Source organism: Panthera tigris, chromosome B3, assembly GCF_018350195.1.
Source record: "Panthera tigris isolate Pti1 chromosome B3, P.tigris_Pti1_mat1.1, whole genome shotgun sequence".
Classification (NCBI taxonomy): Eukaryota; Metazoa; Chordata; class Mammalia; order Carnivora; family Felidae; genus Panthera; species Panthera tigris.
In genome coordinates this window covers 60,033,778-60,060,992 of record NC_056665.1, presented here as the reverse complement: position 1 = coordinate 60,060,992, position 27,215 = coordinate 60,033,778, and the positions used below count along the sequence as shown (strand labels likewise).

The 27,215-nt window shown below is 35.4% G+C and overlaps 1 protein-coding gene across 1 annotated transcript in view; it reads right to left on the bottom strand.

Annotated features, from left to right (window-relative positions):
- Positions 1–27,215, bottom strand: part of UBR1 (ubiquitin protein ligase E3 component n-recognin 1) — a 133,268-nt gene that overhangs the window by 24,094 nt on the left and 81,959 nt on the right. The window contains exons 26-39 of the mRNA XM_007081724.2: positions 25,490–25,589; positions 24,423–24,532; positions 21,791–21,877; positions 20,424–20,605; positions 16,331–16,536; positions 14,827–14,920; positions 13,454–13,603; positions 10,966–11,063; positions 8,191–8,284; positions 6,755–6,903; positions 4,651–4,706; positions 3,548–3,644; positions 2,699–2,766; positions 1,186–1,336 (exon numbers count right to left, since the gene is read on the bottom strand). Coding sequence (XP_007081786.2) covers positions 1,186–1,336; positions 2,699–2,766; positions 3,548–3,644; positions 4,651–4,706; positions 6,755–6,903; positions 8,191–8,284; positions 10,966–11,063; positions 13,454–13,603; positions 14,827–14,920; positions 16,331–16,536; positions 20,424–20,605; positions 21,791–21,877; positions 24,423–24,532; positions 25,490–25,589 — 1,642 coding nt within the window. The remainder of the gene's footprint in view (positions 1–1,185; positions 1,337–2,698; positions 2,767–3,547; positions 3,645–4,650; positions 4,707–6,754; positions 6,904–8,190; positions 8,285–10,965; positions 11,064–13,453; positions 13,604–14,826; positions 14,921–16,330; positions 16,537–20,423; positions 20,606–21,790; positions 21,878–24,422; positions 24,533–25,489; positions 25,590–27,215) is intronic.

The following is a 27,215-nucleotide window of genomic DNA, read 5'->3' as shown; positions in this document are numbered from 1 at the left end:
TTTTTTTAAGTTTATTCATTTTTGAGAGAGCACAAGTGAGGGTGGGGCAGAGAGGGAGAGGGAGACACAGAATCTGAAGCAGGCTCCAGGCTCTGAGCTGTCAGCACAGAGCCCGATGCCGGGCTCAAACTCACGAACCATGAGATCACGACCTGAGCTGAAGTCGAACACTTAACCAACTGAGCCACCCAGACGCCCCAACACGTATTTTGTATAACATTATATATGTATGTTACATGTTATATATTTTGTGTGTTATATACTGTATTCTTACAATAAAGTAAGTTAGAGAAAAGAACAATCATTAAGAAAATCATACGAGAAAATCAGGCAACAACAGATGTTAGCGAGGATGCAGAGAAAGAGGATCTCTTTTGCATTGTTGGTGGGAATGCAAGCTGGTGCAGCCACTCTGGAGAACAGTATGGAGGTTCCTCAGAACATTAAAAATAGAACTACCCTACGACCCAGCAAATGCACTACCAGGTACTTATCCAAGGGATACAGATGTGTTGTTTCAAAAGGAAACATGCACCCCAATGTTTATAGCAGCACTATCAACAATAGCCAAAGTACAGAAAAAGCCCAAATGTCCATCGATGGATGAATGGATAAGAAGATGTGGTATATATATACAATGGAGTATTACTTGGCAATCAAAAAGAATGAAATCTTGCCATTTGCAACTACGTGGATGGAACTGGAGGGTATTATGCTAAGTGAAATTAGTCAGTCAGAGAAAGACAATAATCATATGACTTCACTCATATGAGGACTTTAAGAGACAAAACACATGAACATAAGGGAAGGGAAACAAAAATGATATAAAAACAGGGAGGGGGACAAAACAGAAGAGACTCATAATTACGGAGAACAAACTGAGGGTTACTGGAGAGGTTGTTAGAGGGGGGATGGGCTAGATGGGTAAGGGGCACTAAGGAACGTACTCCTGAAATCATTGTTGCACTATATGCTAACTAATTTGGATGTAAATTTTAAAAAATAAAAAAAAAACAAAAACAAAAAACACAACATCCATAAAGAAACAAATAAATGATCATTCAACAAGAGAAATAACGTAGAACTTTGAAATATGTGATATGACTAATTGCATGCATAATTAATTTTGCCAATAAACCATGGGCAAATGTTATTTATTTTATAGTTAACTGATGTGAGCTTTACCTGTGTCTATGGTAAGAAGGATCTGAAGCATGTGTGCCATGGTGATCAAATGGAAGAGATAAAGGTGGTTATACGAGGAACTAATTGATGAAGGCTGCAGATCAACAGTGTCATCCCAATACAAGGATGGAAATGCTAACACAGCACCAACCTATAAGAGAAAACAGATATCAACATGAGTGACGACAAAGACCAGTGCAAGCTAATCTCATAACTCAAAGTACAGAGCATCAGATGCTCTGTGCTCGTGTGTGGGTTTTTTTTTGTTCTTGTTTTTTATATATTTTGTTTTTAAGGAATCTCTGCACCCAATGTGGGGCTTGAACTCATGACCCTGAGATCAAGAGTTACATGTTCTACCGACTGAGCCAGCCAGGCGCCCCTGTGTGGGTTTCTTTTTATAACTAGCCACAACATTTTCCCTAATTATTCAGTAGAATATCTTAGAATATAGTGTACCATAAATGGAGAACAAAAGTCATCACCTAACAGGTTATCCCTTTGCTGAAACTTCTTTTTCTAGGCAGTGGTCTCAATCCTGTGGTTGAGAAGATTCAATATTACAATAACATGGGGAGCTCTTAAAAGAACACCGATACACAGACTAGTCCAATCAAATTAGAATCTCAGGGTATAGAGCCTATTTACCAGCATTCCTTCCAAAGTTTCCCCAAAAGGTTCCAAAAGATGGGAGTGACAACCACTGGGCATAGTCCTGAACAATGAGGGATGGGGGACACTGACTAATCTTATATCCACAGATTCCATACTCCCAACCTCACCAACGATCTCTCTAGGGGACTCATTTTGAGGAATGGAATCATAGTAGGGCTGGAAAAGCTCTACAAGAAACTCATAAAACAGTTGCCACCTATCCATAGGTGTTTGGGAGAAGCCCACATATGTCAATGGCCTGGTACCCATCACCAAATGATCAATGATTTTAATTTAAGACAGCTCATACTGTCATTTACTGCTTATAATGTCAACAAGTTAAGAAAAGGGGGGAGGAAGAAAGCACAATATATATTTTAAAAAGTCTGCTTGGACAGACACCAACTCAATATAATCAACTAGGACAAGAACTGCAAAATAAAGAGTAAATGTGCTTTCACTTGTAAAGTGATTTTGAGGGGTGCCTGGGTGGCTCAGTCGGTTAAGCGTTTGACTTGGGCCCAGATCATAATCTCACAGATCGTGAGTTTGAGCCCTGCATCGTGCTCTGTGCTGACAGTTCAGAGCCTGGAGCCCGCTGTGGATTATGTGTCTCTCTCTCTCTCTGTCCCTCCCCTGCTCGTGCTCTCTCTCTCTCAAAAATAAATAAACATTAAAAAAAAAGTGGTTTTGATGGTCTCATTCAAATCTCTATTTTAAACAGAATGGAGAAGAGACTAAATTTCATAATCTGAACACCAATAATTTATAATCTTGAATAAAGAACATGAACTTGAATGAGGAAAACATATGAAATTATAAACTTGAGAGACTTTAAGAAATTTTATTGAATACTTACCAAAACATGAAATAGGTCTATAGACAGAAGGCAAGGTGTATCTTCTGATTTTAGGTTGGGAAGAACAACTAAAAAATACCAAACAACAGTGCAATTAATTAAGATAGCAATGTGGTTATAAATATAATGCAAAACACCTAAAACAAAAATATAACAGGGATATAAAATACAGAAACTGGTAAAATGGCATATCACACTTTTATGAATGGGGACCATAATTAAAAATAAACTATACTGAGAAAAACTTCCTAGAAAGCCTTGGATATAATTTAAGTGTTAAAAGAGAAGATCCAGGAAGAAAAGGTAAAGAGCATAAATGAAATAGAGGTTGTTCAATAAATATTTGCTCCATGAATAAGAAAAATTACTTTTATACAATGTTCCTTAATACTTTTTTCCTAACTATACACTTCTAAGTGTTTTGTGACACATTAAATATGTGAACAATTTGGAGGGGGGCAGAGAGAGCATGTAAAAGCAGTGTAAGTAAAACGAGGATGAAGAATATCCCCTTGAACCAGCAAAATTAAACCTATTTTTAAATGATCTTTCCATGTCATTGCTCCCTTTTCTTACCAGATGAGGACAAAAATATGTTAGTGGTTGTGGATGTTGATTCAATAAAGCCTCTAGGTGGGAACAAGGGACATAACTTGAAAACATTTGGAAAATACCTGAGTTTTAAAATAAGACTACAGTTATTGTACGGGCATCTATGTCTTTGTTTTTTCTTTTAGAAAGCTGCTATAGTAGTGTTCAAAATTAGTTCAGTGTGTTGTTTCCGAATGATATACACTGCCAGAAATGCAAAGGAAAAAGACATATAATAATATTCAGAGAAGAGTCTACCTGATAGGAGACGAATCAGATGTTTCTGTATCAGGACCTGAGGACACGTAATCTTCTGTGCAATGGCAAACTGCATTAATGCTTTCAGACCATTATGCTAGATTGTAAGAGAGGGGAAGAGAAAAAGGGCAGATGACAGACCTAAGTCATTCACTATAAAAATCATTCCCAGTCTGCAAGTATTAGTTGTAGCCTTATTATAAACTTTACATTCTTGCAAATAAAGTATAATATTTATAATATTTTTAATACTTTCAGGAAGTTTTATGAACTTATCAAATTTTAATAGATTTTTCCATGACCAAGAGATATTAAAGCTATAATTATTTCAATTCTCATTTAGATACTCATTTTCCCCAGAGTCAATTTCTTAAATTTACTGGATTAATTTACTCTGAGGCCTGGGCAAAAAAATTTATAAAAATTCTAAAATCATGGCCAGAAAAACCCCACTAAATGCAGGGAATAGATCTGCCTTCCAAACAGGCGGCCAGGAAGTGTAGGGAAGCACATTGTATATTAAAAGTCCCCTGTGCCTTGGGAAAATAAGAGGAAAATGGCTAGGAGCAGGGTGCTCTATGGAATCCTTGGTTGCCCACCCTGTTTTCAAGGGGCTATTTCTTGAGCTTAGGTCTGGAGACGGGTATAGTCCTGTAGTGTTAAGGTCTGCCCATCAAGGAGCCATGGCTTAGTTTTACTCTTGAATTCACTATGATTATTTATGTAGAGTTAAGCCAGCATTAGTACTTAATGTTACATGATGGCACAAAATTAGCGAAGAAGGAAAATGTAGGGGACACTGAATTTCTGACTTGGCAATAAGCAGAGAAGGGGAGAAAAAAGGGACAAAGTATCATCTGAAATCTATGAATTACATTTAACCACCGAGATTGAGTAAGCTCTCTAAAGTGCACAATGCGGGCCATTTTGTCTCCTGTGAGACTGAGGTAGCTTTGTAAAAAAGAAAAAAAAATAGAATTCCACTAACTTTTACAGAAAAAGGAGTGAATTAAAAAAATGATTTTAAAAACTAATAAATTAACTACAGATTATACCAAAAAAGCCTACTATGAGTTACACATACCTTGCTGGAATATACATACCTGTCTATTTTGAAGTGCTCCAAACAGAGGTTTTCCTTCATCTCCCAAGAGGTTTTCTCAAAGAGTAAGAAAAACAAAAATAATAAATCCTGAATACTGCTACAATTGTTTACTTGGTTTCTATCAGATGTTCTTTAAATATATTTTTGACCAGATGATTTGCACTTTTCCCCTTCAAAGTTTCATGTTTAAGTCTAGACCAAAATTTCCAAATTTTTGAGTGAGAAGATATTATAGAAGCAAACTGTCACTACACATAATAAAGTCCCTGCAGCTCTCTACAGAGAGTACCTGGGAAAAACAAAGCAGCCTGGTTTATTTTTCGTCCTTTTAACCTCTCTTCTACACAAAAAATTTTTCAGCAAGTAATTTTATGTACGGTCACAACGTATTTTGTTTTAAAATACATAAGGCAATGCAGGTAACTATTGCTCTTACGCATACTTTTAAAAAATAATTACATGACAGGAAAAAAAAATTGAAAATTCAAAAAACCCCACGGATTCAGATACATTTTGCCTTGTTGGCTAGGGCATTTATTGCTAAATTACTCTTACTTTCATTGATCTTTGGCAGCAGATACACCTATGAGTTAGGAAGGTTTACTTCCTATTTTCTTTTTCCATCTTTGAATGGACAGTAAAAAAAGACTCTGTATATTGATTCTTCAACTGTAGTTCCTAACTATGCCAACATGTTCTGTGTATGTCTTGCCATACCCATAGGGAATGAAGTAAGTTAGATGCTTATGCACTAGGAATAAAGTACAGCACTATGTTCTGGGATGGAAAAAGCACTGAAGTGAAAACAGTATAATACTGTATTAATAAAATAAAACCCAATTACTAGGTTACAGAACCACATAGGAACCAGTGGACCACTGGAAGCCCTCCAGTGAACTTCTCATCACTTTTCTGACAAAAACTGTGACCTTTTTTTATGTTAACTATCTAAACTCCCGATTCCTAACGTTTGTCTTGCCAAGGATAGTAAAGTGTAAAATATCTTCACTGAAACTGTCAAGAGACTTAGTAGTAGATCATGACTCCAAAAGAATGCTTTACATTTCTTACCGGTTTGTTCAGATTCTATTCTGTTTAAATCTCATTCTTCCTATTTCTCATTTTATTCAACCACAGGAAAGATAAACCTGTGTGTAATCTTTTATCCATGATTTAAGTCTGACAGGTTTGGATGTGACTCCTAAAATCTGTTCAGGACGCTGAAGCTCGTGTGCAGGAAGGTTTTGTGGCTTCGTGCTACTTAATTCAAATCATGAAATGGTGTCTTGTTACAAAAATATATGTAAATGAAGAAAAGATGATAGACTCCATTGGGAGCAACCACCAAAAATGTATATTGGAAAGGGAGACTGAAACCATCTTGGATAAAGAGGACATAAAAGAATTACAGTTCTTACTCTTTTTTAGATAGTATTCTATCTCATACTGTAATAAGCAAATATGCTGATTTTAAAAACGAAGAAATCCTTCACTACTACACTCTTCTTCCCCCCATCCCAATTTATACTGTGTAAATTTAAGGTATACAACATTTTGATTTGATTGCTGCATTCTTCTATAAGAAGTTTAAATTTTGGCAGAGAATTTGACAGTGGGGTTCCGTTATGACCTGGTGAGTTCCTGCCTGCTAGTCTGTCTCTCTCACAACTACCTCAGTCTTCTTTTCCCTTTTCTGATAATGTTTTAGGTGACTTTGGTTTCCCTTTCTTTTTTCTCTCAAGGTGTAAAAGAAACAAAAATTACTGAACATTTCTGGCTTGATTCTTGTTCCTTTGCCTTTTTTTCCCTTGATTTTCCTAGTGTGTTATAAATCTGCCAGCTTTTGAATATAGCTTGCTTCATGCTATACCTTTCAAATATTTTGAGCTTCTGTTGCATATGACCAGTACTGTAGTTAAAAAGGGATCAATACAAAAATTCTCAGACTAAATGGCATCAGGCTACACTAATCTACTGAGATACCAATAGTCCTCAAACAATTCAAACTATTTTAAGACATCAGGGAAAAGGAAACATTTCTGGTCAATCAATGTTAATTCTTTTTCTATGAACCCTCCGAAGTAGTCTCTCATAGGCATTACCAATTGCCTGGACAGTGAAAGCACATGTGCTCCAGGTCATCATGGGGACTCGAGGATCCGTTTCATCAGGAGGTACTTTTAGTCCAATTCTGTAAATTGTTGTAGCAAAGAGAATGACCATTTCCTTGATGCTATTAGAATATTTTATCCTAAAAGTAAAACAAGAAAATTTTATATAGTGATTTAATAAAAGGGGTTACCTACAGAATAAGGTACAGAAACAAAAATTTAACAATTTAGGTACTGAAACAACAATTTAACTCTTTTGACAAAGTAAAATGCTCTTTGTCAAATTGGAGATTAGAGCCTCTGAAGAAAAAATGGGACTGTAGCTCTTATAGGTAGAAAAATATCTCTTACAAAATGATAATGGCTCATATAACTTTACTTCATATAAAAGATGTAGTAAAGGATCACAGAAAGGATCCAGGTCCAAATTAAGGACAGACTGGAGAGAAGGAATAAAATTCAAAGCAAACAGATCTGACCTAACAAGTTTTAATGTGTGGAAAAGGACTAAGAGAAACTTCAGTGTTAACAGGGTGTGTGTGAAACAGAGAGAGAATGAATACACCATGTACTTGGGAGTGATAAGTTCTGATTTCCTGAACTTCCTTTTGTAAAAAGTATTTTGTTTTTTTAAGTTTATTTATTTTGAGAGAGAGGGAGAGAGAGAGGGAGAGAGAGAGAGAGAGCGCACACGTGAGCACGCGAGAGTCCGTGAGTGTGAGTGGGGGAGGGGCAGACAGAAAGGGAGAGAGAGAATCCCAAGCGGGCTCTGCACTGTTAGCAAGATCTCATGAACCATGAGATCATGACCTGAGTTGAAATCAAGAGCCGGACGCTAACCGACTGAGCCATCCTAGCGCCCCTGTAACAAGTATTTTCAACAGCAAGAGGATTCAAAATATGAACAAGAATCACAACTAAAAAAGTGTACATCAGAAAATATTTATTAAATAATAATGATAATAATAATAATACCTGATTTGGATACATTATATTTTTCAAAGTGTTTTCACATAAGTATTTTTTCAATAACCTTATGATGTAAGATAAGAAGCTACTGTTTCAATTTTACAAACAAGAAAATGAATGGGGGTGGGGGTTGACCTGAGACTTTACAGAAATCAGATTTAGATATGTCTTTAATTGAAATCTCTTAAATTCTGCTCTTATTGTAGGTTGGACTATATAGAAATGGCATTTTTGTTGGTCAAAAATGGTTAATTACAGGCAGGATTTACTCTAATACATATTACTCTAATACCTCAAACCACTTAATTTTATTATACAAATAAAACTCCAGGGAGAAACAAGACAAAAACGGGATAAAGAAACAATTTTGCAAATAAGGCAGGAAGGAAGGAAGGATTGTTCTTCACTCTTATTTTCACAGCCATTTACAAACTACTCTTAACTACTTGGATACTTACGAAGGCTGAATTCCAAAACTCAGGATAGAATGGAACTCAAAAGTGGAATCGCCCATTCCTTGATCAACTAAGACTGGAATTGGTGGGTTTTCTCCTTATAAATGAAAAGAAAAAAGAATGAAAAATCACAAGGGTTTAGTGTGACACACACTTTTCTAGCTGTTTAAAATTATATATGACCATTTTAGAAAACTTAGAAAATGTTAATAGACAATAAACTATCGCTCAAAATTTCTCTACTCAAATAACATTTGGGTGATATTCTTCTGTTCTCCATATAAATGTTGCAAATACAGATTCTTTTTAAAAAGACAAAATCTATAGTAGTACTCTGTATCTTGTTTGTCACCAACAGATCATAAATGTCTTTCCACATCAGTAACTGTCCCTCTATATTTCCATTTTTAATGGATGGATAGTATTCTACTAGTAAGGCAGCATACAATAGTGAGTAAGAGCCAAGGATCTGCAGCCAAGCTGCCTGGGTTGGCATCCTAACTCTGCTCCTATTACTAAGACCTTGAGTGAATACCAACCTCTTTGTGGCTCCATTTTCCATTTCCTTATCAAATTAGCATTGTTGTTCCCCTATGTGAAATGAGTTGTCTTTTCCTGCTTGCTCTTGAGACTTTTTTCCTTCATCTTTGGTTTTCAGCAGTTTAGGTATTATCTATATGGGTGTGATTTTCTTTTAGTTTATCTTTGAGTTTCACTGAACTCTTAAATCTGTAAATTTATGTGTTTCACCAAATTTTGGAGGTTTTCAGTCATCAGTTCTTCAACTATTTTTTGTACCATCTTTTTTTCTTTTCAGGACTTGTATGACATAAATATTGGATTAAAAAATTGGGTCCATGTGTCTCTAAAGCTATTTTTCTTTTTCAGCACTTTCTGTCTATTCTTCAGACTTGGTAATTTCTACTGATCAGATTTCAAGTCCACTAACTCTTATCCTTCCCATCTCCATTCCACTATCGAGCCCATCCAGTTAATTTTTATTTCATATAGTATTTTTTCAATTCTATCCTCTCCATTTGGTTCTTTATTTTTAATAGTTTCTACTTTTTTTCTGCTGAGAACTCATATTTTTTCCATTCATTTCAAAAGTGTTCACCTTTACCTTATGTTTAATGATTATTGGGTGCTTTAAATTTTTTGTCTAAAAAGTTCAATGTTAAAACATCTCAAGATTGGCATCTTATTGATTTTTTTTTTCCTTGAGATTGGTCAGATTCTCCTGGTTCTCTGTATGTTGAGTAATTCTGGATTGTACCTTAGATATTTTGAATATTACATTGTGAGGTTTTCGTTCTTCTTAAAATTCTGTGGAAAAATGTACCTTTCTTTTTGTTTCCGTAGGCAATCAACACAATTAATTTCAACAATTTCTGTCCCACTGTCTGTGTATGGTGGTTCCAATGTTAGTCTCCGAGCCTTTGCTACACTGTTTGGGTCTGCCTATACATGTACTACTCAGGTGTTAGTCTGGGACTTAAGTGATGGTTTTAATGCAGTTTCATTCTCAAACCTGTTGCTGTTTCTCTGGGCCTGTTCTGCACATGTGCAGCTTGGAGGCAAGCCTAGGATCTGTGCTGTTCTCAAAAATAGGAGATTCCCCTTCTATAGCTCTCTTCTTTCTGGGATTTCCCCCATATTCTCTAGCTCCAAGGGACCCTTTTCCCCACTTCCTCTGGCCATAATGACATGTTTCTCTCAGTTTTAGTCCCTTCTGTTGTCAAGTAGATTCAGGTGACTGGGGCTACCCTTGGGATAAAACTGTGAGGCAAAGACAGAAAAAAAAATAATGAGGATTCACCCTGCATTCTATGGAACACAGAGGTCCCTTTTTTTTCCAGTTCCTCCAGCCAGAGAGACTGGTTTTCTCTTGGGATCTTACATATCTATGTGGAGCATTGCAGCTCCAGCTCCCTGACTGGGGCTGGCATCAGGAGAGGGTCAGAAGAGGAAAAAACAAAACAAAACAAAACAGGAATTCCCTTTACACTTTCCAGTTCTGAGGGACTTTTTTTCCTGGTCCTCTGGCCAGAAAGAGGGCATCTCTCTTGAACTTTTTGCTATTCATGTCCATTGCAAGCTCTGTGACTCAGGCTATGCTGAGTTCAAAGCTGGGTAATAAAGGAGGAAAAAAACCCAGGAAACTCATTGCCTCTACCATTCTTCAAATTTTGACTTCCCTCCTTCATTTGCCTACCATTGTTTACTTCTCAGAGTCTTTAGACTTTTTAGTCTTATCCCTCAATTGTAAAGAATATATAAATGAGGTAACAGTTTAAAAATGTTGTTTTTTTATTATTAATATTAATGACAACATATTAACAAAATTAGTAATAGTAATGGCTAATGCTCATACAGGATTGACTATGTACCATGCATTGTTCTACTTTACACAGGACCTCAATTCTTAAGTCAGCGAGATAGGTGCTATTATTATTCTCACCCTGCAAATAAGAAAGTTGAGGCACAAACAGGTTAAAAAACTTGTCCAAGATCACAGAGACAGTAAGCAATGGATCTAAGATTTAACTCCAAGGAGTGTGACTCCAGATTAATCACTGTCTATATTGCTTGCCAGTATGAAAACTATTTAAGTGATTTAAGTCAAACTTAATTTTGGCTTTGAAATCTTTAGGTCCTGATAGTCGACAAATCTATATCTGCAAACCATATTTTAGAGCAGTAAGTACTTCAGAAAAATATTAAAGACTCTGACACTTAAATCTCAAACAGCAAAATATAAAATAATTTTGAGCAAACCTTTAGCGTGTTTCATATTATAACCTGATATTCTGGCCAGAACAGTCTGTATCCATTGTGCCAGCGTCAAAAGTTGAGCAAGAGCCTCTGCATTCTCACTGAAAGATGATATTTAAAAATTATTAAGCCATTGGCACAAAGTCAAACTGAAAAGCTGAACTTGTAGAGTCTTTCTATGGATAATTGGCTGTATGAAAACATCAAACTCCTTCAGATTAACTACGTAGGTTATAAAAGCACATACGTCTAAAAATGTAGTTTCAGCATCATTTGCAACAGCTGCAATATGGAAGCAACCTAAGTGCCCACTGATAGATGAATGGATAAAGATGCAGTATCCCACACAATGGGATAGTACTCAGCCATAAAAAAGGATGAGGTCTTGCCATTTGTGACAACATAGATGGGACTAGAGAGTATTATGCTAAGTGAAGAAGTCAGAGAAAGACAAATACCATGTGATTTCACTTGTATATGGAATCTAAAAAACCAAATAAATGAACACACAACGCAGAAAGAGACCCATAAATACAAAGAACAAATTGATGGTTGCCAGAAAGGGGGGTGGGGTGTGGGAATGGGCAAAAGGGGGTGAAGGAGAGAGGAAGATACAGGTTTTTAGTTATGGAATGAATAAGTAATGGGCATGGAGGTACAGCATAGGGAATATAGACAATGGTATTGTAATAATGTTGTATGTGACTGATGGGAGCCACACCTGTGGTGAGCACAGCACAGTACAGTTAATGAATCACTATACTGGAATCTGAAACTATGGTAACATTGTCAACTATATTTCAATAAAATAAATAAATAAAGTAAAAATGTAGTTTTGGGTAGGAGGGGAATTTTAAAAGTACAAGGAGTAAGATACCATTCATAGGCCCATCACGTAGAAGTAACAAATATCAATAAATGGAATCACCATTCTAGTCACTCAAATAAAAAACCGGGTGTCATCACTGATTTCTCAGATTCTCTCACAATCCACATTCGAAGCCAGCAGCTAGTCTTGCTGGTTTTACCTTCTTAATATATTCCAAGCTGAGCACTTTTTTCTACTTCCATTGTTACTACCCTAATCCAAGTTACTTCATCCCTCACTGGAACTATTTCAATACATTAACTGTTCTTCCTGTTTCCACAACAGTGCTTCATTATCATCTATATTCAATGCAGAACAGCCAGGGGGATCTTCTAAAATGTAGATCTGATCATATCACTCCTCTGTTCAAAGTACTCCAATGGTTTCCCATCACACATAAAATATTTCGTGTTTTTAATACTAAAAATAAAATTCTAATTTCCAATCTTATAAGCCCTTTTATGATCTTGTTCTTTGCTCCATTCCAAGCATGCTGCCTTTCTGCTGTGCCTCAAACATGCTGATGGTATTCCTATTTCAAGGGTGTTTGTTCTTTTTAAAAATTTTTTATTATTTTATTCTTGAGAGACAGAGTGAGACAGAGCGTGAGTGGGGAGAGGGGCAGAGAGAAAGGGAGAGAGAATCCTAAGCAGGCTCTGTTCTTCCAGTGTCTACCCAGACGTGGGGTTCGATCCCACGAACTGTGAGATCATGACCTGAGCCAAAATCAAAAGTTGGATGCTCAACCTACTGAGCCAGCCAGGTACCCCCAGATCAGGTTTTCTAATGACAAAGAATAGCAGAGATAGAGCAACTAACTTATTGACGCTGATTGCCAAGCCTATCACCTTTGAACACTTTTGTTGTGGACACATGTTAAGTGTTTTTATCAACGAAATTATTTTCTATAGCAAAACTTAGGTCAATCATTACAAATTCACTGAGTTTTAAGAAAATGAACAACAATGAAGAATACTGTTATTAGGTACAACAGTGACAACACAAATATACAATTATATGCTATAGCTATCATAAAAAATGAATAAATTTGCTACTGAGTTCCATTCACAGATGGTCAGAATAGAAAAGTTTAAAAACTTGGTCTAAAAATTTAAAAAGTATTCAAAGATATGATTAATCTACTGTTTTTCTTTACTTTTATTGTTAACATTTTGTCCACATCTTTACAACTATGGCGATTGGCTCTTAAGGGAAAAAAAAAAAAACAGAATTAGAAATAATAATACAAAGACATTTAGAGAAACCAAATTTCAAACATTAACTCTAATGGTGTAAAAAGTACTATTTGAAAGGATAAATCTTCTCAGCATCTTTTCCCTTTTTGTGAATGCTAAGGTAGAGATTCATGTTCTACTGTTTTCATGGCTGTTAGAAGATACACACACAACATACAGATTTGAGTTAATGAACATTCCAGTTATTTTAGAAACCAAAAATTGGAGCTTTTCATCATATTTTAAAGACAGAATACAACTTATGGAAAGAAAAAGTATTAATTACTTCAAACAACAAAAGAAACTAGTGATCTAATCAAAACAGGCACAAATGAAAGGATTAAATACAGCTTTTAAAAATTCAACCCAAACATGAATTAAAACATACCTGTTTATCCTTTGAGGTTGCAAAGGAATAATGGGGATCACAGTATTGCACAGAGACTTGCAAAGTGGGCAAAGATACTCTCCACTCTCTAAGTCGAAAAGGTCAACATGAATGCGCTGCTGAGAGCTCAGTTGTACAGCTTCAAAATACCTGCAAAATTTTAAGACATGGGTCCCTTCAGAATGATACACGTATCTTCACTCTAATCCAAGTGACAAAAGTCTGGAATTTTTGCTTTAATAAATGTCTTTAGAATCTACATGCCCAAATACCGAAGTTGCAATTATACAAGAAATAGGATGCCCATTCTTTTGGGGGCAAACAAGACACATCAGGGCAGAAACAAACTTAAAATAATTTTACTGAATCATAACTTGGCTCCTAACTCAGCAGCATGGAGATAAAACGCAGACACTACTTCCTTCAGTTTCCAATGGCCAGCTGATGTTGTAAAGGCTATTCAGGAAGATTATGTACTCTAACCCAATGCCAAAAGAATGAATCCTATACAAAAGATTTCCCAGGAATTATATTTCTGAATTTTTCTCTTCCAAAGGTGGAACTAGAATTTCCTGTCTTATTCTATCTCAAAGGTACTTTTCACTCTACATTATCAGGGAAATGAGATTTTTTTTTTTTTAATGTTTATTTATTCCTGAGAGAGACAGAGCATGAGTGGGGGAGAGGGAGAGAGAGGGAGACACAGAATCTGAAGCAGGCTCCAGGCTCTGAGCTGTCAGCACAGGGCCAGATGCAGGGCTCGAACCCATGAACCGTGAGATCATGACCTGAGCTAAGTCGGACACTTAACTGACTGAGCCACCCAGGCACCCCATGGGAAATGAGATATTTTAAGAAAGATTATAGCTTTCTTTTACACAAATACTGATCAAGAGCAACCAACTAGCTCGTGGAGAGGAAGTACAAAGGAGTAGTGAAAATTTTAAGTTGATAGTTTATTACATCCATTTCTTTTTTTTTTTTTTTTTAACGTTTATTTATTATTAAGAGACAGAGCATGAACATGGGAGGGGCAGAGAGAGAGAGGAGGAAACACAGAATCCGAAGCAGGCTCCAGGCTCTGAGCTGTCAGCACAGAGCCTGACACGGGGCTCGAACTCACAAATGTTGAGATTATGACCTAAGCTGAAGTCAGCCGCTTAACCGACTAAGCCACCCAGGTGTCCCTATTACATGCATTTCTGAAGGTGATAAGATAATGAATATCATGCAAACAAAATTAGTAATTAAAACTGCTTCAATTATTCAGATAAGGAAGGAAAGAAGACATGAGAAAACATGCCTTTTTGTGGCCTTTAATGGACTTCAGTATTCCTAGTTTCTTTCAAGAACATGTCAGAAGGACAACTTACTTCTGCCAGCACACCGCATGCATCACATGACCACAGCTTCCTGTGTAAGTTCCATATGCCAAGTCTGGATCCATGAAGAGCGGGTCCAGGGTTTCTGGTACAGGAAGACAAAAATAGGAGGCATGTATTCATCTCCCCCCATGGTTATAAAATGGGGGAAAAAAAAAGAGATTATCAAGGTCTAAAATTCTAATCATGAACCTTCTTAGGAATGTCCAAGTAAAGTGTCACAGTATCATGGTAACAGGATATATATTCTTAGTAGTAAGCAAAAGGAGAAAAATATAAACCTAGACTTCAGGTAGGATTTAAAATTAGTGTGAATTAATGACAACTTCTATTTTTGATTTGTATTTTTTATTCTGAACATCAGGTTTAAGTTGCCTTATCTTGGTTGTTGAAGTGATTTTTCTATGATTCAAGCACAATTTGCTCTTCTAATTTTAAGAGTAATTTGAATTACTTTCTAAGGTATACTTAGGGCATTATAATATGGATAAAAGCAAAGACATAGTGGTTAAAAATCTGGTTTCATTACATATAACTTGTGGCCTTGGGTAAATTATTTAACTTCTCCGTGCCTCAGTTCCTTCATCTGTAAATGGAGCCAATATTGGTACCAAACTCATTGGGTTGCTGTGCGGATTAAGCGAGTAAATACACATAAAGCACTTAATCAGTGCCTGGCATACAGTAAGTATTCAGTTAATGTTAGCCTTTTTTATCATCATCATTATTATTATCCCAAGGGTATTTTATAAAGCAGTAACTCTGATGTGACATAAAAAAAATACATTACTTAATTAGTATTCCTGCCAAGAAAATACTTAACATGAACCTAATTTTGAGGCAACAGACAGATCTACAATGTAAGACATGTACAAAACAACTGGTCTACATTCTTCTAAGAAGTTATTATAATGGAAAAAAAAAAAAGAACAAGTGACTATTCTAGATTAACATAGATTTAAAAAGACATAATAAAAACAAGGCACAAAATATGTCTAGACCCTAAATGAGAAAAAAAAAAGTCTAGCTAAAAACGTCTAGTTGAGGACAGTTTGGGAAAATCCAAATATGGCTTTTATATTAGGTAATATTCCTGAATTATTATTCATTTTCTTGAATGTTATAATGGTATGACAGACATATAATAGACTATCCTTAGTTTTAGAACATGCATGTGTAAATATTTAGGGATGAAATATATATGCCTCCATCCTACTTTCAAAAGGTTCAGCATAGAAAAATGGGGGTAGATAGGCAGATAGAGACAGAGACTGAGCAATGTGGCCAAGTGTAACAAAAATTAAAATTAAAAAATAAAACAAAGGAGCAAACATGGTATGTAAATATCTAGAGACCATTTTACATATGGGTAAAATATGATCTGACTAAATAAGGCTAAATATAGTCTCACTCCCAAACTTCTTCCAATATTTTTTTCTCATTATATAAGTATGAAAAGAAATGCTCAAAAGGATATTTATTAAACAATACATACCCCCTGAGAGTTCTATGGGTTTTCCCCTGTGCTGGGTTAAGGCGGTGGATTTCTGGACACAGGCCGATAATACCATGGCATTATTTTCTATTTTCACCTCTTGTTCTTCTTGGCAGAGGATGCATGTCAGCACCTCCTTTTCAGTAACAGTCGGACCCCGTTTAGGACCCAAAGCAATTCTAGAGTAGTCACTGACTGCTGGGGCACTACCAAGAGAAACAACCAGAAATGAGGACACATGTTTTGGTCACTTGTCTTTATATTTTGGTAGATTTTAAGTAACTGTAGTGCAAGAACTTTAAGAACAAAAATAGTAAAATAAAAATGATATTCAGCAATATTAGCTTAAAATCTTCCCCCTTGATTTTTCTGGCTCATATCAGTTAATTTGCTTATTCAAAAATACATTTTGTGTTGCTGAGTGCAAAAAATGCAGATCACAAAGTAGAGTGTATATTAGAATTATAGTTAATTTTCATACCAGGAAGCAGGGTTATCTGGTTTTTTTCTGATTAGAAAAGTAATACATACTTAAGAAAATTTGGAAAATCTATAAAAGTATAAAGAAGAAAATAAAAAACATTATACACTCACAAACTAGAGATAACCATTTGTATATTCCCGTCCAGTCCACTTTGTTTATACCATTCTTTTTACATAATTAAGATCACATATACAGATTTGCACCTGCTTTATTCACTTATATCTTATTTGTTTTCTTGTGTCATTAAAGTTTATTCAGAAACATTGTTTTTAAATGGCTACACAATACTCTTTCTATACGTGCCTGTAAGAGTTTTATCCTTTCCCTCTTCTTAGGCATTTAAGTTCTATTCTATTCTGATAGACTTTAAAATAAAAACTTACATCGTAATGATTTAGCAATTCTTACATGTACTCAATGTGTATAATAATAATATAATAGCGAATATTTGTAAAGCACTGATTGTGATGTGAGGCACTGTTTCAAATACTTTACATTAATTCATTTAATCTTTCCAACAAATCCTATGAGGTAGGTACTAAGATTACCCTCCATTGTTAAGATGAAGAAACTGAGGCCTAGAGACAGTAAGAGACTTACCTAATGACTCATCACTACATAGTAGCAGAGCCTGGATCTAACCCATGTGATCTGACTCCACAGGCCATGCTCTGAACTGCTTTGCAATACTGCCTCTTTACCTGTGCAAGAAGGTCCCTGAATTGCCACAGATCATTCAACAAACTGGAAATAACTTAAATGTTCATCATCAATGTAAATGAAATTACACCATACAGAATACTAAGCAGTATTAAAAGGTGCAGTTTGAATGCTAGATGGGGTACCACCTCATAGGAGGCATTCAGCAATATGTGAGGTAAGGTTTACCTTTTGGTACCATAAGGACTACAGGACGCTACTGGAATTTAGTGAATGAGGAGCCAGAGACGTGGACTGTCCTGCAATTCATGGAGCACAAAAAAGAACTGCTGCCCAAATACCAAGACTGAGAAACACTGAGCTCGTTTGGTACATAAGAACATAGAGCATAGATTTCCAAGTGAATATGACAAGTTGCAGAAGGACACATAATACCATTGATGCAAATAAAACAAAAGACTGAATGATAGTATGTAATTTCTATGGTTACATATATTTACAGGTAATAGCATAGTAGAAATTCTGACAGGAGATACATAAAATTTATAACCAGAATATCTTCTGAGGAAGGGCAGAAAGGAGTCCCAGATTTAGGCCAGTGCTCAAACAGAAGTAGCTTTATCTCTGACATCTGATTTTTAAAAGGAAAATGTGTCAGTATAACTGTGTAATTAAAATGTTTTTGGGGGCATCTGGGTGACTCAGTCAGTTAAGCGTTCGACTTCAGCTCAGGTCAGGATCTCACCGTTTGTGAGTTCGAGCCCTATATTGGGCTCTCTGGGGTCAGTGTGGAGCTCACTTTGGATCCTATGTTCCCCTCTCTCTCTGCCCCTCCCTCACTAGTTCATTCTCTCTCTCTCTCTCTCTCTCTCTCTGTCTCTCTCTCTCTCAAACATTTTAAAGAATTTGGTGAACAATCATATGAAAAGATGCTCAACCTAGTACTAACTAGTAATAGGGAAATTCAGCCTGGCAGAGATTTATAATGTTGACTATCAAATATTTTCAAGTACTGATGATAATAATAAGCATTGATGAAAATGAAGAAAATAGGAACTCTCAAACATTGTTGGGAGTAGGAATTGGTAAAACTACATTGGAGTTTTATTGTGATAGTATCTATTAAAATTTAAAATAATGATGAGCCAGTACTTTCACATATTAGATTCTACTCTTGAGAAGTACTTATACAATTGTACAAGGGAGCAAATATACAAAAATATTCTGACACATTGTTTATATTAAGGGAAAATTAGAAAATAAGGGAAAACCAACTTAAATGCCCCAAATCTAACAAACAAAATAGTGTATATTCACACATAAAGAATCATGTAGAATCTAATAGACCTATATGGAATGACATGAAGAGATTTATAAAACACTGAGTAAAAAACCAAGCTGCAGAACCAAAGGTATGGTAAAATAAACTATTAAAAAACACAAACCAATACTCATTTATGCATATATGTTAATAAATGCATAGAAGAGGCCTAGAACAATAGTTATTTATTAACAATGGTTATCTGTGCAGAAAGATCAGGAATGCAGAGGATGGTCTAAGGGATCTAACTGTGTTATTTGAATTGTTTTCAACTAGAACACAATAATTTATGTGTGCAATCAATCAGTCAATAAAAATAAATAAAAAGCATTGAGGCCATTAATTAACTCTGAGCACATTTTTTGCTTCCTATTCTCTTGTTTGGCTAAACATACAGTAGTCTCTTTTTCATAAAGAGCATGTTGCTAATATAAAGTATCTCCAGGGTTGGAACTTCTGTGAATTGTTTATAAAGTTTTATATTAATTTCTAGTTCTATTACTATTGTCAGCTAAGGATAGCTTACCTTCATATATATATATGTATATATATATGTATATATGTATATATATGTGTGTGTATATATATATATATATATATATATTTTTTTTTATCTTTAAAATATATAGTCTTTATTCTTTGTGGTCCTTGTTAACGTACCCTGCTTCAAGATGACAGATAAATTATGTCTGTTTCTAATGTTATTGCAAAAGCACAATTTTTTAAAACTATCCAAAACACACATTATTTAAAGAGCAGTCAAAGCTTATTTTTAAAAATAAGCATAGGATGGGGGAGAGGGGAAAATGGGTGATGGGCATTGAGGAGGGCACTTGTTGGGATGAGCACTGGGTGTTGTGCATGAGTGATGAATCATGGGCATCTACCCCCAAAACCAAGAGCACACTGTATACACCGTATGTTAGCCAACTTGACGATAAATTATATATAAAAAAAAAAAAAACCAAAAAAAAACCATAGGAGGTATTTACATTTTAAATTGGAGTGCTTTTAAAAGTATCCTTATTTTCCCTCCTTTTCACACTGCAACCATACAAGAGCTCACAATGTGTGGCTCTCAGAAGGTTAACTGATTTCCCCAAGAGCACACCACAGTAGAACTCAGAAAATCAGATTTATTGATTCCCATTGTAATGTGCTGTCCATGACTACAATTACAGGCAGTGTCTTCTTTCTCTTCAAGAAAAAAAGAAAAACAAATATAAACTACCTTTTTCAGGTGAAAGATTTTTTTTCAACCCGTAGTAACTACACTCATTTTTACCAGAAATTATAAAAACGGTGGAATATATGAACTGATATATAAATGTGTACCTAAAGGGGCCCTCATTTATACAAGATAACAGAAGCTGATTTCGATTTTTACCATTTCCATTTTCCTTTTGGTACATAAACGCTTTTAACAAACTATTGCGCACTTGAACTGTTCATCAACATAAACTTACATTCAATAATACCTTAGAGTTCCCACTGTGTTTTTGCTAATTTAAACACAGTATAATTTCTCTTACTACAAAACATATTTTGGAAAGATTTTATTTAAAGTGAATATGTCATTTTCCCTCAAAAAAACTGAGTTGCTAATTTTTAGTTTTGCTAGGTTTTACCTCTCTTCCTCCATAATGGAATCTTCTTTCCCAGACATTTCTGAGGTGCTGTCATACATCAGTTTGTGAGTTTCAATAAAGTTTTTCTGTAAGGCAGACATCTGAGCCATGATCTTCTGGCGGTGCAGTCTAGCAGCTTCAGCTTTTCTTTTCCGTTCTGCTTTTTCCTTATCATGAGTAATCTGGGTATTAAAAAACCACAAAAATTAGGTAGGATCCATTGTTAAAATTGACATACACTATTCAGTCAAGCAAAACTTCCTAGAGTAAGAGTCTGATAACACTTGATTTCCCCTTAAGCCTAGATTCAATCTGATGTCTCAGAACTAGCATACAGGCTCCATCCTATCATACAACTAATTGCTCTTTTGGTTATTTCAATAATTTAATCTAGGGGCGCCTGGGTGGCGCAGTCGGTTAAGCGTCCGACTTCAGCCAGGTCACGATCTCGCGCTCCGTGAGTTCGAGCCCCGCGTCAGGCTCTGGGCTGATGGCTCAGAGCCTGGAGCCGGTTTCCGGTTCTGTGTCTCCCTCTCTCTCTGACCCTCCCCCGTTCATGCTCTGTCTCTCTCTGTCCCAAAAATAAATAAAAAACGTTGAAAAAAAAATTTAAAAAAAAAATAATTTAATCTAAAAGCCCCAAGTACTTTAAATATCTAATAAATGGTCTTTTATACTCAATGCAGGTAGATTAAGAAAATTAAATGAAACAAAATTTTTAAATCATATGTTAATTGTTTAATCACTGACATTTAATCAATTTTGACCAACCTGACACTATCTAACAGTTACTACTAGATGCATTGCTAAAACTGAGAACTTTAACAATATTACTGACATGTATGGTGTCTTTTTATTGTTTATTCTAACTTAAGACCAGTGTTATTCTTTTAGGAGGAATAGTTACAAACTATAATAAAAAAAATCATAAGTAATAAATAGTATTCTAATAATTTTAAGATTAGAATCATCATAACCTGAATATTACTACATTTCATTGAATCTAAGATGTACCATTTTCTTATGTTCCACTAAGAATGCTGACTAAATTATAAGAAGTCATTGATTATAGGATATATCCCAATTTCAGATATTAAAATATTTTAAAAATTAATAAAATATGGTATTTCCGACAGAGCTCCACGTACATCAATTTCCTCTGATTTTGTAAAATACATATATTATAGTGGACAACTATGTGTCAAGCAGCACTAATCCCTGTGGTACAGAAACACAATGAACAAAAGAAGATGGGACATCTCACAAACTTTACAACAAACAGCTTCCTTCTAATAAAAAAGCAGCAGCTACCTTAAACCGGTAAAGTTCAAAGACCAAGAACATCACCATTAATATAATGTTATTACCTCATCATTCTTAATAGATTCTGATCCTGATGTAGTTGCTACAATTAAACAAGATTTTTCTCTTAATCGCTTCACTGTGTCAAACATCTATGAAAAATAGATGAAATGTTAAAAAAAAAAGATTTGGTTAGACTGATAAGAAACAGAAAAATTCACTAATTTGATTTTGTCATCACGTCACCAAACGTCTCTGACTTAAACTTTACATACACACAGTCATGCATATAAATAGTAATATAAGTAGTTTTAAGTATATAAAAAGTGACTCCTGACTGTGACAAACACCTGCCCTAGTTGATTAGCAATACAGCTAAGCAGGAGGCTGCAGGCAACAAAATTAGCTAATTCCATCTGTAGGTATTAGCATTTCTCTGCTTTTGCTAGGGAAAAAAAATTTTTTTAGATTATAAATTACTTATTTTAATGCAAAGGCATATAAAGACGAGAATACAAAATGGAAAATGAAATCCTCTCCCTGATCAAGTCCCTCTCCCCAAAATCAACTAAATTAAAGATTATTAGTATTTGTTTTCATGAAAAAATTATCAGAATACATATTTCTTTATATTTACACATATTCTCATCAAAAGCAATCCTACCATATACATTGTTTCCTATCTTCCATTTTCACTTAATCATTTATCTGTGAAGATGTTTCCATAATAGCTTGCATAGATCAGTCTCGTTGTTTTTAACAAAAACCAATGTTTCAGCAATAGGATGGTACATCCATCCACAAAATGTTTATATTTGAAGGAGTCTCAGTCTCATGTGTAAATACCTCCCACTAGGAACTTACAACACAACTTTATATTGAACATTTGAGGAAAATTCCTAATGATTTTAACAGTGGACACTTGTACTTCTGTATATTTTGACAATAAACTTTGGTATTCTACAAGAAAATCAATTTTCATGAATAGATCTCTAATATATAACACTGTGTCTGCAAGACATACATGTTGAAATAAATGACAGTTCAATTTATTTTCTTAATAAAAGTTGTAAACTTATCTACTTTGTTTTGTTTTTGTATTTTAAAGTAATTATATTGGCAAATTTAACACAAATACTAAATTTCTTTGTGAATTCTGCTTCAAGAGAAACCTTAATAATAACATTACCTTATAGCCACAAATCTAATTATATCAAACATGTTTAATGACTTACTCTAAGGAATAAAAAAAGCCAACTTCTTGAAGTACAAATCAGTACAAAGATCTCCAATTGATATGAATATGGAAATTAATCAATCCATATTCTAGTTATCAAAACAATATCTATCTGATAACATCAGAATCTTTTAATAAGTCCAGTGAGGTGAAGCTCCAAAACCTTGGCTTCATGTTTCCATGTGGAGGATTCCCATTAAAGTACTATTTCCAGCTTCTCTCCCTACCCCTTCCTTACTCACTCCTCCCCAAAGGCACTGCCATCCACCCAACAGTTCAAGCTCCAAATGCAGGAGTCATTTTTGATTCCTTGATCTCCCTCATCCACCATATCTATCAGCAAGTTCTACAGATTCTACTACCAAATTACACCTGAATCAGTCCAGCTTCTCGCCATCTGCATCCGAGCCCTGGTCATGCTTATCTCTCACCAGGATTTCTGCAACAGTTTTCTAATAGTTTCCCTGCTTTTACTCTTATACCCTATAATCCACTTACCCCACAGCAGCCAGAGTGATCTTACAAAAGTACAGACAATACTGTGTCACTTAAAATCCTTCAGTGCTTTCCCACTGTTCTCAAAAATAAAATCCACCTTTTTACCTTCACCTGGAAAGTTCTATATGATCTGGCCCCTGGCTGTCCCTCTGACCTTGTTGCCTACCTTTTTCTCCTTCTCTCATTGTGCTTCAGTCACACTGGCCTTCTTTCTGGCCTCCTTAGAGCTTTTGCAGTGCTGTTCCCTCTGTGTGGAATACTCTTCCAGATTTTTCTAAGACTGGCTCCATGTCATTCAGTTTCAATGTCACCTCCTAAGAAAGGCCTTTCTGGTTACCCATCTGAAGTTACCCTCTATTCATCTACTGAATTATCCTTTTCTTTCTTTCTTTCTTTTTTTTTCTGATTATCCTTTTCTTGTTTATTGCCTGTACCTGAACTAGTATATGCTCCACAACAGCAACCACCTTATCTATCTTGTTCAGTGTCTAGAAATGACCATGGCACATAAAAGGCAATCAATAGATACCGACTAAATAATGATATAAATGAATAAATTTTAATTAATTAAAAAAAAATCCTTTCAGGGGTGCCTAGATGGCTCAGTCGGTTGAGCGTCCGACTTCGGCTCAGGTCATGATCTCACAGTCTGTGAGTTCGAGCCCCGCATCGGGCTCTGTGCTGATGGCTCAGAGCCTGGAGCCTGCTTCCAATTCTGTGTCTCCCTCTCTCTCTGCCCCTTCCCTGCTCATGCTCTGTCTCTCTCTGTCTCAAAAATAAATAAAAACATTAAGAAAAAAAAATTAAAAAAAAAATCCTTTCACTAAAATAGGAAAACATGTGAGTGACCACGAAATCAATAGTAAATGACTTTACAGTTAGAGAACAGTAGTTTAACATTACAGGCAAACAGAGGATTCTTAAATATATAAACCAAGATATGATTAGTTTATCAGGTTCACCTGGAGTATCCATGTTATCATGTCTTTCTGGCCTTCTAACTGGGGAATTCCTTTGAGTTTTTCCAAAAGCATCTGTATATTCTGAGCATTCATGGCTGAACTTCCCAATCCTTTTTTAAAACACAAAAGTTACAAATCATAAATGAGTATCTTCATAATTATGTATAAATTATAATTTATAGTTAATGTTATTCACATTGATAGCCAAAGTTCACAATCACTTCCTTAAATACATTAATTTTTCAATGGAAGAATCTGCAATGACATGAAGTACTCAGTACTAAATTAAACATGAAAAACTTGAATTACTTTAAAATTCTTAATACATTTTCCACTGGGGCTAAGTGAAAGCTACTTTTAAGGATCTGTGTCTCACCTTTCCTCCACTTGGTTCATTGTCTAATAAAAGTAGTTAATTAGAACCAAACCTCCCCAAAATATGAACGTGGGGGCTGTTTATGCCCATAAACTGAATACGTATATGATGTCTTCAAGGATCGAAAAAACTCAGTTTATAAATAGAAAAAGAGAAGCTTTTCTCCTTTTGGTCTCCTAATCAATGTCCCTGGAATGTGCTTTGATGAAAACTATCTTAATCTAATAAATATCTAAATAAAACTTAAAAATCTAATCTAAACCTATCCTGTTCTGCCAGGTAAAAAACAGTGCCAAACACACACATTATCATTCACTCAGATGTCTGCAATCAGTTTACATTCAGGAACATTAATAACTTCCATAGATGGGTAGTGTGAATGTTATGGTTGATGAAGCAGCAAATATTTGGTAATACTAGACAAAGAAGGCAAGTGAGAAACCATCAATATATTTATCTCCCATTCAAAGAAAGGGGGGGGGGGATCATGCAGTAAAAAGATACAGCAGAGAATTAAAAAAACACTTTTATTTTTGAAAACATTAGTTAAGAACTAAAGATGCTAGGAAACGTCTTAAACAATTTCAGAATTGTCTATGCTTTAATGAGTGGCAGATTAACACTCTGTAAGAGCTAAACTTTCACTTGGTAATTAGCTGAAACTATACTGAAAATTAATACTAAAACATACTTGAAGCCTTATGGTAAAAGTCAAATGTCACTTCTTCTTCAGGAGCTTTTTCAAGCTGTTGCTTTTCTTCTAATAAACCCAATGCCAGAATATGAAATGCCTGAAAGAGGAATATGAAAAAAAAAACCTGTATTAAAAAAGTTTTTTTTAATGTTTATTTTTGAGACAGAGCGTGAGCAAGCACAGGGGAGGGGCAGAGAGACAGGGAGACACAGAATCTGAAGCAGGTTCCAGGCTCTGAACTGTCAGCACACAGCCCAACACAGGGCTCAAACTCATGGACTATGAGATCATGACCTGAGCCGAAGTTGGATGCTTAACCAACTGAGCCACCCAGGCACCAATGAAAAGTGGAAGAGGAAGAGGAAAGAGGAAACTATGATTCCTCAAGTAAATATATTTTAAATGAAGGTATAAAAATAAGCAATCTTATGCATAAAAATGGGCAAAGGTTATGAATGAGCAGCTCACAGAGAGAAATGATAAATACACATATGAAAAATAGTCAACCTCACTAAAATGAAAGAAATGTGAACTGAAATAAGACCACCCTGTTTTCCATCTTTTAAAGTGGCAAAAATTTTATAGTTAAGTAAAATACAGAGTTGGCTGAGGTGCTGGGAAACAGATACTTTTCACCACACTGGTGATGGGAAAGTAAACTGATATACATTTTTGAAGGACAATTTGACGATATCTATCCAAAATATAAAGGTACAGACTTAGTATTAAGAATCAGTCTCAAGTATGCAAAGATATTTGTAAAAGGATGTACAAATTTCATTGTGATACAAAGACCTAAAAACACCCTAAGAATGTCTATAAATAGGAGACTGGTAAAATGCACTACTGATATCCAAACAATGGAATATGCATCTATCAAGAATAAGATAGGCCCATGGGGCGCCTGGGTGGCTCAGTTGGTTGAACGTCCGACTTCGGCTCAGGTCATGATCTCACGGTTCGTGGGTTCGAGCCCCGCATCGGGCTCTGTGCTGACAGCTCGGAGCCCTGAGCCTGCTTCGGATTCTGTGTCTCCCTCTCTCTCTGCCCCTCCCCCACTCACACTGTGTCTCTCTCTCCTTCAAAAATAAATAAACATTAAAAATAAATAAATAAATAAAAAAGAATAAGATAGGCCTATATTTGCTAATGTGGAATGATTTCCAGAAGATACAAACCTTTTAAGGTTTATTTATTTATTTTTAGAGACAGAGAGAGAGAGAGAGAGAGAGAGCATGCACATGAGCAGGGGAGGGACAGAGAAAGGGAGAGAGAGAGAATCCCAAGCAGATTGAACTGTGAGATCATGAGCTGAGCTGAAATCCAGAGTTTGACACTTAAACCGACTGAGCCACCCAGGCACCCCAGGAAGATGACAAACATGTAACAGTGTTTATCTTCTAGGCATGACCCTAGGAGGTAGGCAAAGATATTTTAATTTTTGATTTCAACAATATCTCCATGGTTTGAAATTTTTTACTCATGTATTTACCACTGCTATAACAAAAACTGAGATACCATACAGGTATGACAGCATTTAGAGCCTCCATACCAACAACAGCCACGGAAGAAAGAAAATTAATTAAATTAAATTAGTTAAATTTTAAATTAAGTTAAATAAATATCCAGTTACAGCTACCAAAGGTGACATTATTAAGTAATTTATAATTGTATTAAGAAAAATAGCTGCTTCCACTTAATGAGCTAATTCTCATAAAAACTC